Raw genomic sequence first — 14858 nt, forward strand, 5'->3', positions numbered from 1 at the left:
GGAAAATGCACACAACTGGCATTTCTGGCAAAACCTTGTTGGCAGTGCAGAGAAAAATGGAAGGTGTTTTGCTTTTGTGATTGGTATTACAATATATGGTATTTTTTCAATCACAAATATGTAAACATGCAAACATTTCTAATCATAGTTATCTCTATTGTTTGGTTTTGAAAACTTATGTAGAGGATATTGTGTCACTATACTATGGTAAGATTTAATGATTACATAGCAAAGCACAGGATGTTGAAGTATGTCAGCTGTTTAGCATGGTTGTGTAGAAGAGTATGATTATTTGAAATTGACATCTATGGTATGATAAGACCTGTAAATGGGGAGAAGTGGTACTTCGGTACTGTTTAGGAGATACTGTAAAATGACATTTACTAGTACGCTAAGACTGTGAGTTAGCAGTGGGCTATCACCATGCTACACTGTAGCTTCATCAACAACTGCAGCAATAACATACATCATATGCAGACAGAATTTCAAATCCTTTTCTGAATGTTGTTCAGAAAAGTTTAAGATTGTATTCACCCCTATTTGTCAAGGTGAGACCTGCTTGTCCATTTACCATTCAGTCTAGCTTTACCAACTCAGTCAAACGCAAGACAACATGGTTGAGAAGAACAGGAACGTGTAAGTTTGATTTGCAGAAGCATTTGAAACCAAGTTTGTTGTTTTAGGAATTAAGCTTGTTATTTGCATTCAGAAATAATCTGGGAAATCCATACTCTGGCTAAAAGCATTTCCATGTTGTGTGGTCTTAAGTAACGGATTCTGACAAGCATATCATCTTTACCTCCTCTGCTTTGGGAAGAGAAGACTGCTGTTTTGGTGATATGCAGTAATGTGCTACAAGTTGGTCGCTGAACACATGCATTTGTGCAGCACAGTGCTGCTTCTGGCTGATGGCTCATGATGGTTCCCTGTCTTCAGCAGGGCCTGTTCCAGCAGTGAAACAGAGAGCGAAGCCGGTGACCTCCTGGACCAGCAGTTTGAGGAGCTCAACAACAAGCTCAACTCTGTCACCGACCCCACCGGCTTCCTGCGCATGGTTAGCAGGAACAACCTCTTCAACAGGTAAAAGATGTGCCTGTTAAGTAGCTACAACCGTGATTGTGCTTATAAGTGTTCTCACCTCAGCGGCTCTGGCCAAGGTGAGAAATCTCTTTAAAGTGCTTTGATTAGATGTAGCACAATGTGTGACCATTTTGCTGTTTTCTGCGGGTGGGAGGCTGTAACCTGTTTTATAACAAAGCCATATATTCAGGCTGTCTACTATTTGATTGGTGAAATGAAGGCAGGATTGGAGCCCCAATGAAGTGATTGCAGTATGAGAACATTGACACCGAGTCAAATCAAATCAACTTGCCTAACCACTCCATTACACGCCTTTAACCTTAAGCAAGGGGTCCACAGATCGAGACAATTAGAGATGTGGTGAACGTGTTTAGTCTGACGGCTCAAACCTTCATCAAGGAGCTCCCAGTTGCATTTCTAATCACTATTGATCTCACGCTAATTTCTCATTACTGCTCAGGCTGGTACCTTAGCCGAGCCCTCTGAGTGTTTACAGTTCTTGATGGGAAACCCAATCAGTGGCATTATTTCTCCTCTCCATTAATGGGAGAGGCACACTTCAGGGCTTCGGCAAAGAGCAGCACAGCTCCGGCCTGGGAAAACAATGTAATTGCGTAGTTATCCAGTAGGCTACAAACGGGAATATTAGGGAGTCCACCACAGATCATTATGCTCAGAGTTTAAGGTAAAAAGCAATAAACTATTACTATTTTCTACGGCTAATAATACAATCGTATGTAATGGTATGTTATAAACTCTCTCTATAGATGAAATTGCAATAAATCACAAAGTTAAGCAAACATAGAGCTTGATATATTTATGGGGCATTCATAGTATATAAGATAGGGATAACAATTCACCAACACCAAGCAGGCAGCATAATAGAAAATTCATAAAAGGTACTTGTGATGTGATTTTCTGTAGTGATCTGTGCAGGAATGCAATACGAGTGATGAGTTTGTAATTTTTTTAATACAGAGTAACAGTTGGAACAGGATGGAAATGGCACCCCATCCAGGGTGTATCCTGCCTTGTGCCTGTTGCTGGTTAGGATGGACATCCCTCATGCCCCCCTTGTCCCTCGTGATCCTGTATTAGATAAAGTGGTTAGAAAATGGATGGGTGTTAGCAGTTGGAGGTATAGGTGTAGCGGACAGTGTTCATGTCTATAGGCACAGTCTGGACAGTCCATTTCCGAGAAGATGTTCAGTGCTGGTACAGTTGTGATATTCACAGGTAGAAAGTGCCGCCAGAGGGGAATGCATTAGCACAACTCATATAGACACGTACTGCACCTGCAGTAACTGTACAAGAAAATGAACTTACTGCATTTTGCAGGGGTATGTTCTTATGAGTGGGCAGAAAAAAGTATTGGAAATTAAAAAAAAATATATGGAAATTATAACCCCAGTAAAACATCACTTAAAAAAGCTGCCACAAACAGAATTTCTGAACACCAAGAAGCAATTATGCAAAGGAACTGCTCTATGTATTTTGAGCATTACTCACATTTGTTCTGAAGATCTTCAGAAATGAGCATGACTTTGGTCTCTCACATAACATTCTACAATTTATTTGAAAGTGTGGGTGAACTGATTTAATGAAGCATATGTTAACCGAACTTGGACATTTCTCACTTGTCTAGAGTAGGATCCGGGAATATAACACTTAGATACAGCAGCATTTATTAGAACTTCTTAAAGTCATGTAAAAATTGGTTTCCAAAAAGTAATTGGAACATTAGCTTTTTGAAAGAAGTAGATTTTCATTAGCTTAGTCATATGTAAATGTGCTGATTAATTTGGTTTAAAAAAAACTGTATGAAAACCCTTATCAGCAAAGTCTGATTGAATACAGACTGCCTCAGTGGCATTTCCCCAAACTCTGCCTCACTAATTCCATGCTTTGATGAGAGGGTAATTCAGAATGTAATTGAGTCTGGATGCTCATTAAGGTCTTTTAATTCTGCTACATAGCTATCACTAATACCCCTTTCATAGAAATTCCATTTGTGTACAACATAAGAGGCCTGTATTAAAGATCAGCTGGTGATTAGTACAGAACTGTTAAAAACTTACCATTGCTATTATCCAATCATCGGGCGTCACATTTATAAGCAAGAAACAAGTATTAGCTCACACAACCTCCCTTTATTATTTCCTTTGTCTCTTTGTCACTGACCTTTCCTCTACACCCATTTTCCTGCTTTACACTTCAGATGCGACAGACCAAATAAATACAAAAATGAGCTGTCCTTGCAATTCTATTACAATAACTATATGAAGACTCACACAAATTACTGTACCCAGTGAAAAAATTGCTGAACCAATGACATTAGCATGATCCGACAAAATCCTCATAATATTGCCCACTCAAGACCATGACCGTGGATCCTTAGACCACAAAGCTGAGTGTCTCCATGGCCATTGGCTTGTGAGGGGCAATCCGGACGAGTCCTGTGTTCAGGTGAGACGTGCTTACCTCATGCACTATAGTAGGAATTTGATCATGTTTCCAATCGCTGAAACTCCGATCATTAATTCCTGTTATTGCATTAATCTGCAAGCAAGCGACACACAAAACAGCACAACGCTGCTCCAGAAACAAGTCACTTGTTACTGCGGAGTCAGTACACACTGAAATCCTGGACTGGAGGACCAGCCATCTTCCCCTACTGATTTTGTGGATACTTTTGTCCAGGGTGTTGTTTTTTTCACAGACAGCTGTTGGGATTGTATTAAAATAGGGTTTCTCAGTTGGTGTTTTATTTTAAATCGCTTCTGCCCCCATCAGTTCCAGGTTTTATACTTTTTAGCTCCACGTTGGTACAGTCTGGTGTCTTAGTCTGATAGTTTTCCAGGCTGTAAAACGTCACATTGGTTCCAGGTGAGATTGACTTGATTTGAAAGAAAACCATGTGACCAGGTGAACTGAGAAATGGAGATCCGTCATCAGCTTTGTATAATCACTGTATATTTTTATGTAATCATTTAATTTAATTATATTTAATTTAATTTAATAAAAATATAAAAAAACTGACAAAACTGGTGGCCCCAGGATGCAGCTCAGGAAGCTGTAGCGAGCTGGGCTGTCAGCTGCTCGCAGTGGCTTACGGGCGAGAGGTGCCAATCAGTGGGTCAGAGCTGTCCCTGCTGTGTGGCTGTGCAGAGCTCATGGTGTCGAGAGCAGTTGGCTGCAAGAGGTTTGTGTTCCTCCTTCCTAGCTCCTCAGGCTCCTTGTACAGTGCAGGGACATTGGTAAGCCCAGATAAACACGTGCTTACAAACATCCCCTGGCTTACCTGACCCCTCAGGTGCCGTAGTGTTTCTCTTGCAATCCTCTCTGTTCAGTTTGGAACAGGTGTTCCTGCTTTGTGCCCAGTTTAATTTCGGGCCTGGTAAATCAATTATATTTTCATCCAGTTAATAACTTTTTGAATCCCAGGTCACAGGACAGCCTGCTTCACATGATCTCTGTATCTTTAGGCATTGGCTTCTTTTTTAAAAATAAAAGAAGGAATTGTTTTTGTTTGCAAGATTCTGCTTCCATCAAGCACACATTCCTGGACACACCACTCCTGACCTGACTGCTTCCCCTGAAGAATGCTTTTGTCCTTCTTATTCTTTGCCCATCAGGCTGACTAATGTCTGTATGCTTTGCCAAGAAGGCCTGAGCCAAGGCCTGGGACTGCCTTGTGGAGGTGACTGCTGGCTGTGAGAAGCTTTTTCTCATCTCTTCCTCGCCAGTGTGCAAAAAGTGACGAGAATCAGGATGGACAGATTTCTAACCCCACTGGATGAAATGCAAAGCATATAGCATTCTTCCTACGACCAAACTACCATATCAATCTTATTTCAAAACAAGATCTTAGTGGTTCAACTTTCAACAACGTCCAACATCATTTTCTAAAGGCAGTTTTTGATAGACTAAAACAATGTGACAGCAAAATGCCAACTTGCAGAATTTAGCACACTATGACACAGTGTTCTGACATGTTGGGTTGTCTGACAATCCCTAACCAAAACTCCCAAATTAAAAGCCGAGTCTGACAGCTCTTTAAGGAATGGGCTGTGAATCAGGCCAGATGTTGGAATACAGTTGCTGCCTTTTGTTGAGATTGTAAGCAATGGGTCACTAAGAAAAAATGATAAAAAATAACCAATTTCAACACTGTCCACTAGGGAGCTTTCTAAATATCCTTGTTTTTCAATTCTAATATGTAAACAGATGACCAGATGTTACCTGAGTATAAATTATTTGGGGGGTGTGTTTTTTTTCTTTGACCACCAGAAAATCACAAATAGTTCAAGCTTATATTCATTTAACTTGAACAGCTGTCTAAGGAAGACTCCCAGAAGACTTCATTAACATGTCCCACAATTTACAGAACACCAGTTGCAGTGTTCTTTGAATCTCCCTTGCCTCTAGACAATTTCAACTGTCAGACCTCTCTTCAGTACCTAAGTTATACTTTCCTGCCACCTAGTGCTGGTTATTATGTTTCACTTGTAAATGCTGCTCCAGTTGAACATGGGAAGAGTAAAAGACAAGTGAAAGTCTCTTGGATGAAAAGCAGCTCCATACCCTTTGGAGGTGAGCTAAGTAGACTTTCATTCTTGTAATAAAACAGAACATTGTGTAATGTGACTGTGTTCTGGTAGTTTATTGCATATTTGATCAGTTTTCACTTTATCTGAAATTTTACTGTTTGTTCTGTATAGATCTGCACAGCTTTTACAACAGTTATGGGTGGGTAAAAGTCTGCCTATGACATGAACAGGAAGCTCAGAACCTGGTGACAATAAAACTGTTGTGAAAAGCACTTTATACCGCAGCTAAAGCTTTTTTACAGATGTACAATGTATTGAATAAAACATTTAAGCCCCTCCCATAGTCCTGGGAGCTGCCACGTGGCTCCGCCATAGCTCCCAGACATTGACAGCTCCAGCCTGGGTCAAGTCTCTGGGCTGCTGGGACCTGGAGCCACCAAGCAATGGTGCACATCTGGCATGGTGCATGCTGGGGCGTGTCAGCCCCCGGAGGTCAGGATCTTCTAGTTTTGGTGAAACAGCAAATCCTGTGACTTTGTAGGTGCCTTCAAACAGGGTATGGAACTAAAGAAAAAACATTGTTACAATCGAGAATAGGGCCTTCAGCCCATCCTAAATACCTACATGATGAAATAATATCATTAGAGTGTTTATTAAAGGTTGGCTTCATTAAACAGCTGGTTTCTTTCACAAGAATCCCATATACCTTTAAGGAAAGAAGTAGATGTAAATCTCATAGCCTCACTAGAGCATTTTATTTCTTACTTTTTTGTGTGACTAGGAGTCTTTTGGCTCTGTCTTCTTTGAACTTTAGGGCAGCATTGTTCTTTCTGAACATGCACCGAAAACTGGTCAACAAGTATTTTAAACATGGGTTTCCATGTACCTTTTATGATCTTCACTTTACTTTTCAAAAAAGGTTTTGTAGGTTCCTCGCATTATCAAGATAAGTTCAGCATGCCTAATGTCTTTTCATAAATAATCTTTTTCTCTGAATTTGTGTAAGAAACGAGGATTTTGAGCTCAAAATACTCAGTTATTTTTCAAAAACTAGTTTTTAAACTTTCTTGGACCAATTTCCAGTTAACATTGCTATGGTGCATATGTAAGAGTCAGGACTTACTTTAAGTCACTGAGCTGGATCCAGGCAGGACTGTGGCTCCAGACACCAGAGACTCAGCTGCTGTGCTCTCTCAGAGTCTGTGCGTGTGGGAGAAGTGAAAACACCCACTTGTATTGGAAGATTGAACCTGGAAGGTTTCTCCCCGAGCCTCCATGTGCACTGATGTACAGTTTGGGCAGGGCGCATGAAAGGAGTGCAGGCCTCTTATTATAGTCCCACAAGAGGCTTACGGGCCAAGTTTTATGAACCGTAAACAGAGCAGCCTTAGGCTTCTATGCACTCATTAAAGAGGAACGATTTAAACACAGAACACATTGGCTGTGTTTTCTTACCTCTTGCAACTTTATGCATTAAGATACTATGTGTGTGTTAGTGACTGCTGCTTAAAATATTCCAGAAGCATGTGCACACGTGGACAGCAGATTATGTAAGGGAATAAATTGTATTTTCTATTAGTGTAGACAATAACATAGCTTGATACCCCTGGAAACAAATGGATTGGTTCACAATTGATCAATACCAGAGTAAGAAAGATGGGGCAAATGATGTCCTCTAATTAGTGATTTATATTCCTAAATTCCTTTCACTAGCTGTTCACTGAAAAACCTAACCTAAACACTTTTGAACAAATTGTACTGTGCTGTTTTCACTTTTAAAAAAAAATAGTTATACTGTTTAGCTGTTCACACAGTCTAATCTTTGGCAGGAATAATGGACAGTCAGAAAAAAGGCAATACTTAATTTACAAATCAACCCCTTTAGTTTAGGAGAATTTTAAAAACTCTGTCCTGTCTAAGAGTGTCCAAGTGATTACAAGATCCATAAAGGATTGGAAGATCCAACCACATTCTACAAGATGAACAATATTACAAGCAACTGGGAGGGTGCACATCTACAAGACGCTACCCAACCATGCTGTTGAAACAGATTGTCCTGTACCTTTCCAGACTGCTAGTAAGCAAGCAAGGAAGATGTACAGTACCTAAGGGCTCATTCTTAACCCTTCTTCCTCTTTGCTAGTGATCTTACAGAAGGTACCACCTCATGTGTGAGCCTCTAAGGGTTCATTGTGTAATTTATTTGATTGAAACAGTACCAGTGGCAACTTTGCCTTGCTTTTTCTGATTTACAATACATGAATAACAATCTCTGTTTAACATTTAAGAGTTTCTGTGAGTCTTATCCATTTCTCAAACAAGCTGGTAGTGACAACAACTATTTGTACAACATGGCATTCAGAATTTACTGCGATGGACTCTTTCCTTTGCTTAAATTGTTTGAATTGAGAAATGTGAACTGAAACAAGCATGTAACATGTCTCTGAGAGGGTGATTGCAGTGTAGTGTATTCATTAACACCTCATACCTACCATTCAGGAAAGGACTAAATTAGGTGTCACTGAAGTTGGGAACAGATACTGATATTTTTCTGAAAGTGTAATGTGGTGTCCTCCAGCAATCAATGCAGTAGTAGAGCAGAACAGCATGTCATTCAGCCCTACATCATTGTATGCTACAGTTTGGAATGAATTTCTCCTGTCCGACACGCGGCAGTGCAGTCATATCACAGCTGCTACATTTGCAGCTCTGAAATGCTAAAGTTCAAGCTTTGTCTCTCTGTTCTCGGCTACAGCCAGAGGGGGCTTCAGGCAGAACAGAATATTTCATTGTGGTCTTTTAGTCAGACTCTGTTCTTCACCAAACCAGACCTGTGACATTGAAAGTCAGTAGTGTATTTTCAAGCTGCAACTTTAGGTTTATGATTGTGAAACATACAGACATGACCTCAAACTCCTTATTAGGCTACTAAGAAAAAAACATTATATTCTTATTGCTTGTTTGTGGCATAAGAATTACAACAATGAAGTGCTTGAAACCACTGTTGTTGCAATCCTGAGTATGAGTTGTCTTGGGCGCTGCTCTTGGGTTTGGGGCTCTGATGCACTGTTGTGGAAAGTTCTCTGTGTGCCCTCGCTGAATGCAGTCAGCAAAGGCAGGCAAGAGCTGCAGAAGAAAAATGCCTCTGGACATAATTAGCTGAATTAGTCAAATAGAACGGTGTTGCGCCAAGGTAAATCAATTCTGCTGGCTCGTGAACTCCAGCAAAAAGTGCTTCAGTGCGAATGACTTAATTAGAACATGTCTTTTTAGGAACGTGAGCCCCAGGCAAGCTCTTATAAACTGAGGTGTCTTATTTTTACACTCTAGTATCTGTCATCACAGGGGACATCTTTGTATGCTTGAATTTTTTCACAAGACATTGTAATCTGTTAAATGTGAGAACATAAAACACAAAAAAATTATAGCTTAATCATAGAACCAGTTGCATCTAGGTATGATACAAGCTGTGAATGCTCAGTATTTATGTGCAATATGTTCAAGTCTCTACCAACCTTACCACCAATTCATGGGAGATTGCAGTGTTTTGTGTTTTTTCACAGTTTTTTCATGAATTCAGTATAAGTCTGAAAATGTTCTATTGTAAATTTAGAATAGAATTCAGCGAATTCCCGCATGAGATTCATAGTGGATTACTTGTATAGATGTAGAAATAGACACAAACATGTTTAAGAGATCACAGCTTCTCCTGTTGGACAAAACGGTACTTTCTATGTCACCATAACAGCTAAGTATCTTGTATCACTACAGTCCTTTATCGGTTAATCAGACTGACAGATACAAATGGCGCACAACTGCTTAGAAATTATTTTATTTAAATTAATAGGTTGACATTGATCACATTGACTCTAGCCTAATGATAACTCCATGCTTGGGGAGGTGTGTTTAGTCCAGAAATGTTGCCTCACATTATGTTTGCAGGCTATTTACAAAGACGGTGAGAAACATGCTCCAAACATACATATACGTATCACCCCGTGCATTTTCAGCAGACTGAGTACCATGGCTCTTGCCTGTCCCCCTCTTTCACTTTATTTTTCGCTGTGTGTGCTGGTTTTGTTGAGTCAGTTGTGTTGCACTCCCTGAAATCAGCAATGGGCTCATCCGTTCTTTGTGCAGGAGCTGTCAGAGCATGACCAGCCTCTTCAGCAACACCATGTCTCCAACCAAGGAGGGGACCTCTTCCCTGCCTCGCAGAGCCAGCTCCTTGGGCAAGCCCCCCCTCCGAGCCCTGTACGACCTCCTCATCGCGCCCATGGAGGGGGTAAGTCCACAGAGTGGTTCACAAATTATAGATGCGATCACTCGGCGTGGCTCAAGAAAATCCTTATGGCAAATTAAGTGGGTGAAATCTCTTTCTTCCAGGGAAATCTTAGCAAGGGAAAAGAATAGTCATCCCACGAATAGCAGTATTCTAGTCCTGCTGTATGAAGGTTTACTGCTGCTGAAGCATGATGACTAATATGTTTGTGTATTCTCTGTCTGCCATACAGATGTGGTATATTTGCGTCTTTGAACAGGAGCTGTTATTCTATGCATGTGATTTACATTAGAGGCAAGATTAGCATATGTAGGAATTCAACACAGACAATTTCCTTATTTGTTCTCTTAAGGTCCTTAATCCTGTGTTTTGGGTCCCCGAGAAACGCCCTTACCTCAAAAACAGTATATGAATGCAAGACTATATTTCCTTCACCTTTGATTGGGAATTTACAGACTCATAATTTTATAAAACAATGTAAATATGTCTTTTATAACAACAAGAAAGCTGAAGTTTAGAAATCTGAAATTTTATCTAAAGATATCAGAAACTAATTTCCAGTTTGGCCTCCAGGCATTTCTGCATTTTATCTGCTATAGTTTAGAAAAAGAATATTTGAGTAAGATTGACTCCCAGCTTACCAGCACATTAACATTGAAACTGCGCTGGGAAGCCGGGGTAGCTTTCTTGTTGGCTTTAGCAATTATCTTCCCAGCAGCCTATAATAAGAGAATTAAGAAGAAATTAATTTCACATTAGGGAGAACTTGGTTCCCGGGTGTATGATAAACAGCACAATGGCCCCTCACAGTGATGCATGTCTGCAAGACAAGTCATGTCAGTTAAAGCTTGTTGTTTGATCCACAGAAAAAACACCAGAAAGAATCAACCTAGTTATTGTGTGTAAAGCACCACTATTGTTTTGTTTTACTGCAAAATGTGTTTAACTTTTTCTCTGTTTTTTCGTATTGAGATTGGTTGGAATATTTTAGATTTGCAGTAAATATTTTTTCTCTCACTACAAAAAGTATTCCACTCCTTCAAATACTGAATAAACTCAGAATTCAGAATACATTTGCACTTTCACCCTTTCAACTTCAGTAGAAAGAGTGTAGAAATTTTCCACTTGTTCAGTCGTCAGTGTAGTGTGAATGTCCAGATGGTCTAAGGCCCTGTGTAGCGGTTGTCCTTATTTAGTTTATCCATGTGTTTGTCATTTTATCACAGATATACCATAGATGCAAATGTTATTGCATAGGCAATGAGACTCCATTAAAGTGTCTGTTCACAACAACCCCAGGAGACCAGGAAACGTCTTGAAGCTCTTTTTCGTAATCATGTTCTTTAGTAATCATTATAGTTCTGTAGGACAATGGTTACTAGGTTCAGTTTTTTAGTCCCCATTTTTTTATGGATTGGTATTCTCAAACTGTGGGTACTGTGCTGATTCAAAGTAAGAACTGACATACCCCAACTGATCAGAAGGCATGATCAGAAAAATACCATCAGAACTTGGTTATTTGCTGTTTTCTAGCTGCCCTAGACCATGCTGAAGCTCAGTAAATTATGCTATAATTACCAAATATTGTCAGAGCCTGTAGCATGTTTACTATATTTGTATCGTCTTATATTATTAATCCTATATCGCCATGTGAATAATTTATTCCTGCTGTTACAGGTCTTGAACTGTTTTAGTACTGAAAAAATCCCTTATGTTTAATGTCTTTCTTCAGCTGTATCTAAAGCTCAATACATTATTTTTCAGTCTTTTTATACAGTCTGTAGAGTGCTGTATTATTTTGGATTTGTTTTCTTAATAATTGCTTTAAACCAGTTATTCCCAGTTCTTGGACTTCATTGTTTGTAGGATTAATTCAATTGGAGGATTTAATAAAATGTTCTTACAGTAAAACCATCATTCATCTATTCCCTCTGAATCTTTTTGTTCCAGTTCACTGTTTGTAAGCTCTGCCTCATTCCTTCATAGTCTTCCTTTCTAAAATTAGAAGCCCTAATTCACATATTGAAAATGTACATCAAATGATACTAGGTTATGATCATTGTCAGTGTCAGTTTTTGTATTCATCATCACAGTATCCCAAATTTAAACATCAGTAAATCTTTAATAAATACTCTCTCCAGAGACAGCGGTGGTGTGAAATGATGTAAAGATATTTTTTACAGTTTGGCCTAAATTTGGCCTAAGTTTGGCCTAAATTTCGTACAGAATCATTTTTTACTGTATGTAGTGTCTCCTAGTGGAACAAAATATTACTGCAAGTACAGCTTCACTTCACTTAAATTGAAAGACAAAGATAAACTGCAGCAGTACTTTATTTAACCAGATATACTGTAGAGCCTTGCAAGAATTATTCACCCACTTCTAATGATATCCCATTTTATTTAATTAAAATTATGTATGCCTGTATCTGAAGTGAATATTTTAAATGAATGTTAAAACTTTATGGTTGAAACAAGCTAGATGTGAACTAAAACTTAAAAGAAAGCTTAATGTAAAATGTTGAATTTAAATATTTTCACTCCTTTCTGTGAAAAACCTAAATTAGCTCATGTGCTGAAAACTATTTTGACAATTCAAATGATTAATTGAATGTGACTGTGTGTGTACAATAATAGTGGTTCACGTGATTTTAGTTTAAACACACCTGTACCTATAAAGACACCCAGTCAGGTAGTGAATTTCAAGCAACAATTCAGCCATGAGGCTCAAAGAACTTTCAGACAACACAGAGATAGTTTTGGAAAGGTACAGATCAGGAGAAGGATATTAAAAAAAAATCTAAGATGCTCAAGATCTCATTGAATATGAAGAAACTGAGCATTAAGAAATGGAAGGTATATTGTACCACCCAGTAGACCCCAAACTGAACAGCTGAGCAAGCACAGAAATTGGTTAGAGATGTCAGCATGAGGCCAGCAGGGACTTAGACAGAACTACAGTAGTCAAAAGTGAGATGAGAGAAAATGTTTGTGAGTCACCAATGCCCCAGTCACTCCATAAAGGGGAAACCAGCCATTTCTGCTTCATTAAAGAAGCAAATCATTTTAGATTCTGAATGGAGTTTGCAACACAGCATAGTGGAACTTTTTGGTCTAATTGCAAAGCTATATGTCTGGAAGAAACCCAACATAGTGCCCTTCGATGGCATCCTGCCCAGGTTGTATCCTGCCTTGCGAGCGTTGCTTGCCAGGATAGGCTCTGTCTCCTCTCTGACCCTGTATGGGATAAAGAAGTTAGATAGAAAACATGGATGGATGTAAAGATGTGAATGGGCCTGGTAGTCTTTCATCTCTGATGTGTTGAAATAGGAACTGCTGAGAACTGAAGTACTGAAAATTGTCCGCAAGGGGGAGCTGCTTCTCTTAGATTTGCTATATGTTCTGTATGTGGCTGCAAACTTATTTTAAAATCCTTAATAAAAGCTTACAAAACTAAACTAAAACTAAACAAAAATACTGTGCTTGATTATTGATAGAAAAAAAAAAACATGTAAAAAAGCTGGTATTTGTCCGTAAAGCATGCATCTGTCCTCTGCCTGACAATAAAGCCTGCTGACTTGATCTTCATGTCTCCCAAGCAGGTGTGAGGTTTATTAAAGGATATTAATAAGCCTGACTGTTCCTCTGTGCGTACAGGGATTGATGCACTCCAGTGGGCCGGTGGGCCGCCACAGACAGCTGATCCTGGTGCTGGAGGGGGAGCTGTATCTCATCCCCTTCGCCCTGCTGAAGGGCAGCTCCTCCAACGAGTATCTGTACGAGCGCTTCAGCCTCATCGCTGTCCCCTCTATCCAGGGCCTCAACCCTGCCGCCAAGGTAGGCCTGCGCCGGGAGACCCTTGAGATTTCCCTGCTTCCGGTTCTCATTTGGTTCTCAGATTCCAGTTTTCTTTCCTTTACCCTTGAGGGTAAATCTTTTTGGGATTTAAACCACCTCTTTTAATAGTTCTTATCTGTGAGAAGGCCCTGATGTGCCTTCTGGGTGTAGAGTGGTCACTTAGGCTCATGTCTTTCCTGTGTCCATCTGCCTGTGCCCGCAGGCTCACCCCAGGAAGGCCATGCCAGCCTACTCCGGCTCCACCTCCATGGCGGCGGTGGTTGGGAACCCGCGGCTGCCCTCCTCCGTGATGGACCGCTGGCTGTGGGGGCCCATGCCCTCTGCCGAGGAGGAGGCCTACATGGTGTCCGAGCTGCTGGGCTGCCAACCGCTGGCAGGGGCGGCGGCCACCAAAGAGCGGGTGATGAGCGCGCTGAGCCAGGCCGAGTGCGTGCACTTCGCCACGCACATCTCCTGGAAGCTGGCCGCCCTGGTGCTCACCCCAAACGCCGAGGGGCCCCCCGGGGGCGGCAGCGGAGGCGGGAAGAGCTTCGGGAACAGCTACACCATCCCCGAGTCGCTGCGCATGCAGGACGACGCCAGCGACGTGGAGAGCATCAGCGACAGCCCTCCCCTGCAGGAGTTCCTGCTCACCGCCGCCGACATCCTGGACCTCCGGCTGCCCGTCAAGCTGGTGGTGCTCGGGTCCTACCAGGAGTCCAACAGCAAGGTGACCGCCGACGGGGTCATCGGCCTGACCCGGGCCTTCCTGGCGGCGGGAGCCCACTGCGTCCTGGTGTCCCTGTGGCCCGTGCCCGTGGCCGCCTCCAAGATGTTCGTCCACGCCTTCTACTCAGCCCTGCTCAACGGCATGAAGGCCAGCGCCGCCCTGGCCGAGGCCATGAAGACAGTGCAGAGCAGCAAGCAGTTCTCCCACCCCTCCAACTGGGCAGGTAACGCCATCCCGACTCGGGGACACAGCAGGCCCCCACCCCATCAGCGTCAGTGCACTGTGAGACAGGGAGAGGTCGCTCTCGAGCTGCCTGACACCTGTGCCAGTCATGCTCAGGATGTTCTAGAATGACACTGGAGGGAGGTGGGAGGGATGAA

The 14858-nt window shown here is 41.4% G+C and overlaps 1 protein-coding gene across 4 annotated transcripts in view; it reads left to right on the forward strand.

Annotated features, from left to right (window-relative positions):
* ttc28 (tetratricopeptide repeat domain 28) overlaps nucleotides 1-14858 on the forward strand; it is a 470745-nt gene that overhangs the window by 441157 nt on the left and 14730 nt on the right. For 3 of the 4 annotated variants that reach the window (XM_088618610.1, XM_088618612.1, XM_088618613.1), the window contains 4 exons: nucleotides 937-1080; nucleotides 9771-9915; nucleotides 13569-13748; nucleotides 13972-14701. In XM_088618610.1, the coding sequence (XP_088474736.1) occupies nucleotides 937-1080; nucleotides 9771-9915; nucleotides 13569-13748; nucleotides 13972-14701 (1199 nt within the window). The remainder of the gene's footprint in view (nucleotides 1-936; nucleotides 1081-9770; nucleotides 9916-13568; nucleotides 13749-13971; nucleotides 14702-14858) is intronic. The other variant, XM_088618611.1, reaches the window with a different exon arrangement.

This window comes from Lepisosteus platostomus, chromosome 24 (genome assembly GCF_059453375.1).
Source record: "Lepisosteus platostomus isolate fLepPlt1 chromosome 24, fLepPlt1.hap1, whole genome shotgun sequence".
Classification (NCBI taxonomy): domain Eukaryota; kingdom Metazoa; phylum Chordata; class Actinopteri; order Semionotiformes; family Lepisosteidae; genus Lepisosteus; species Lepisosteus platostomus.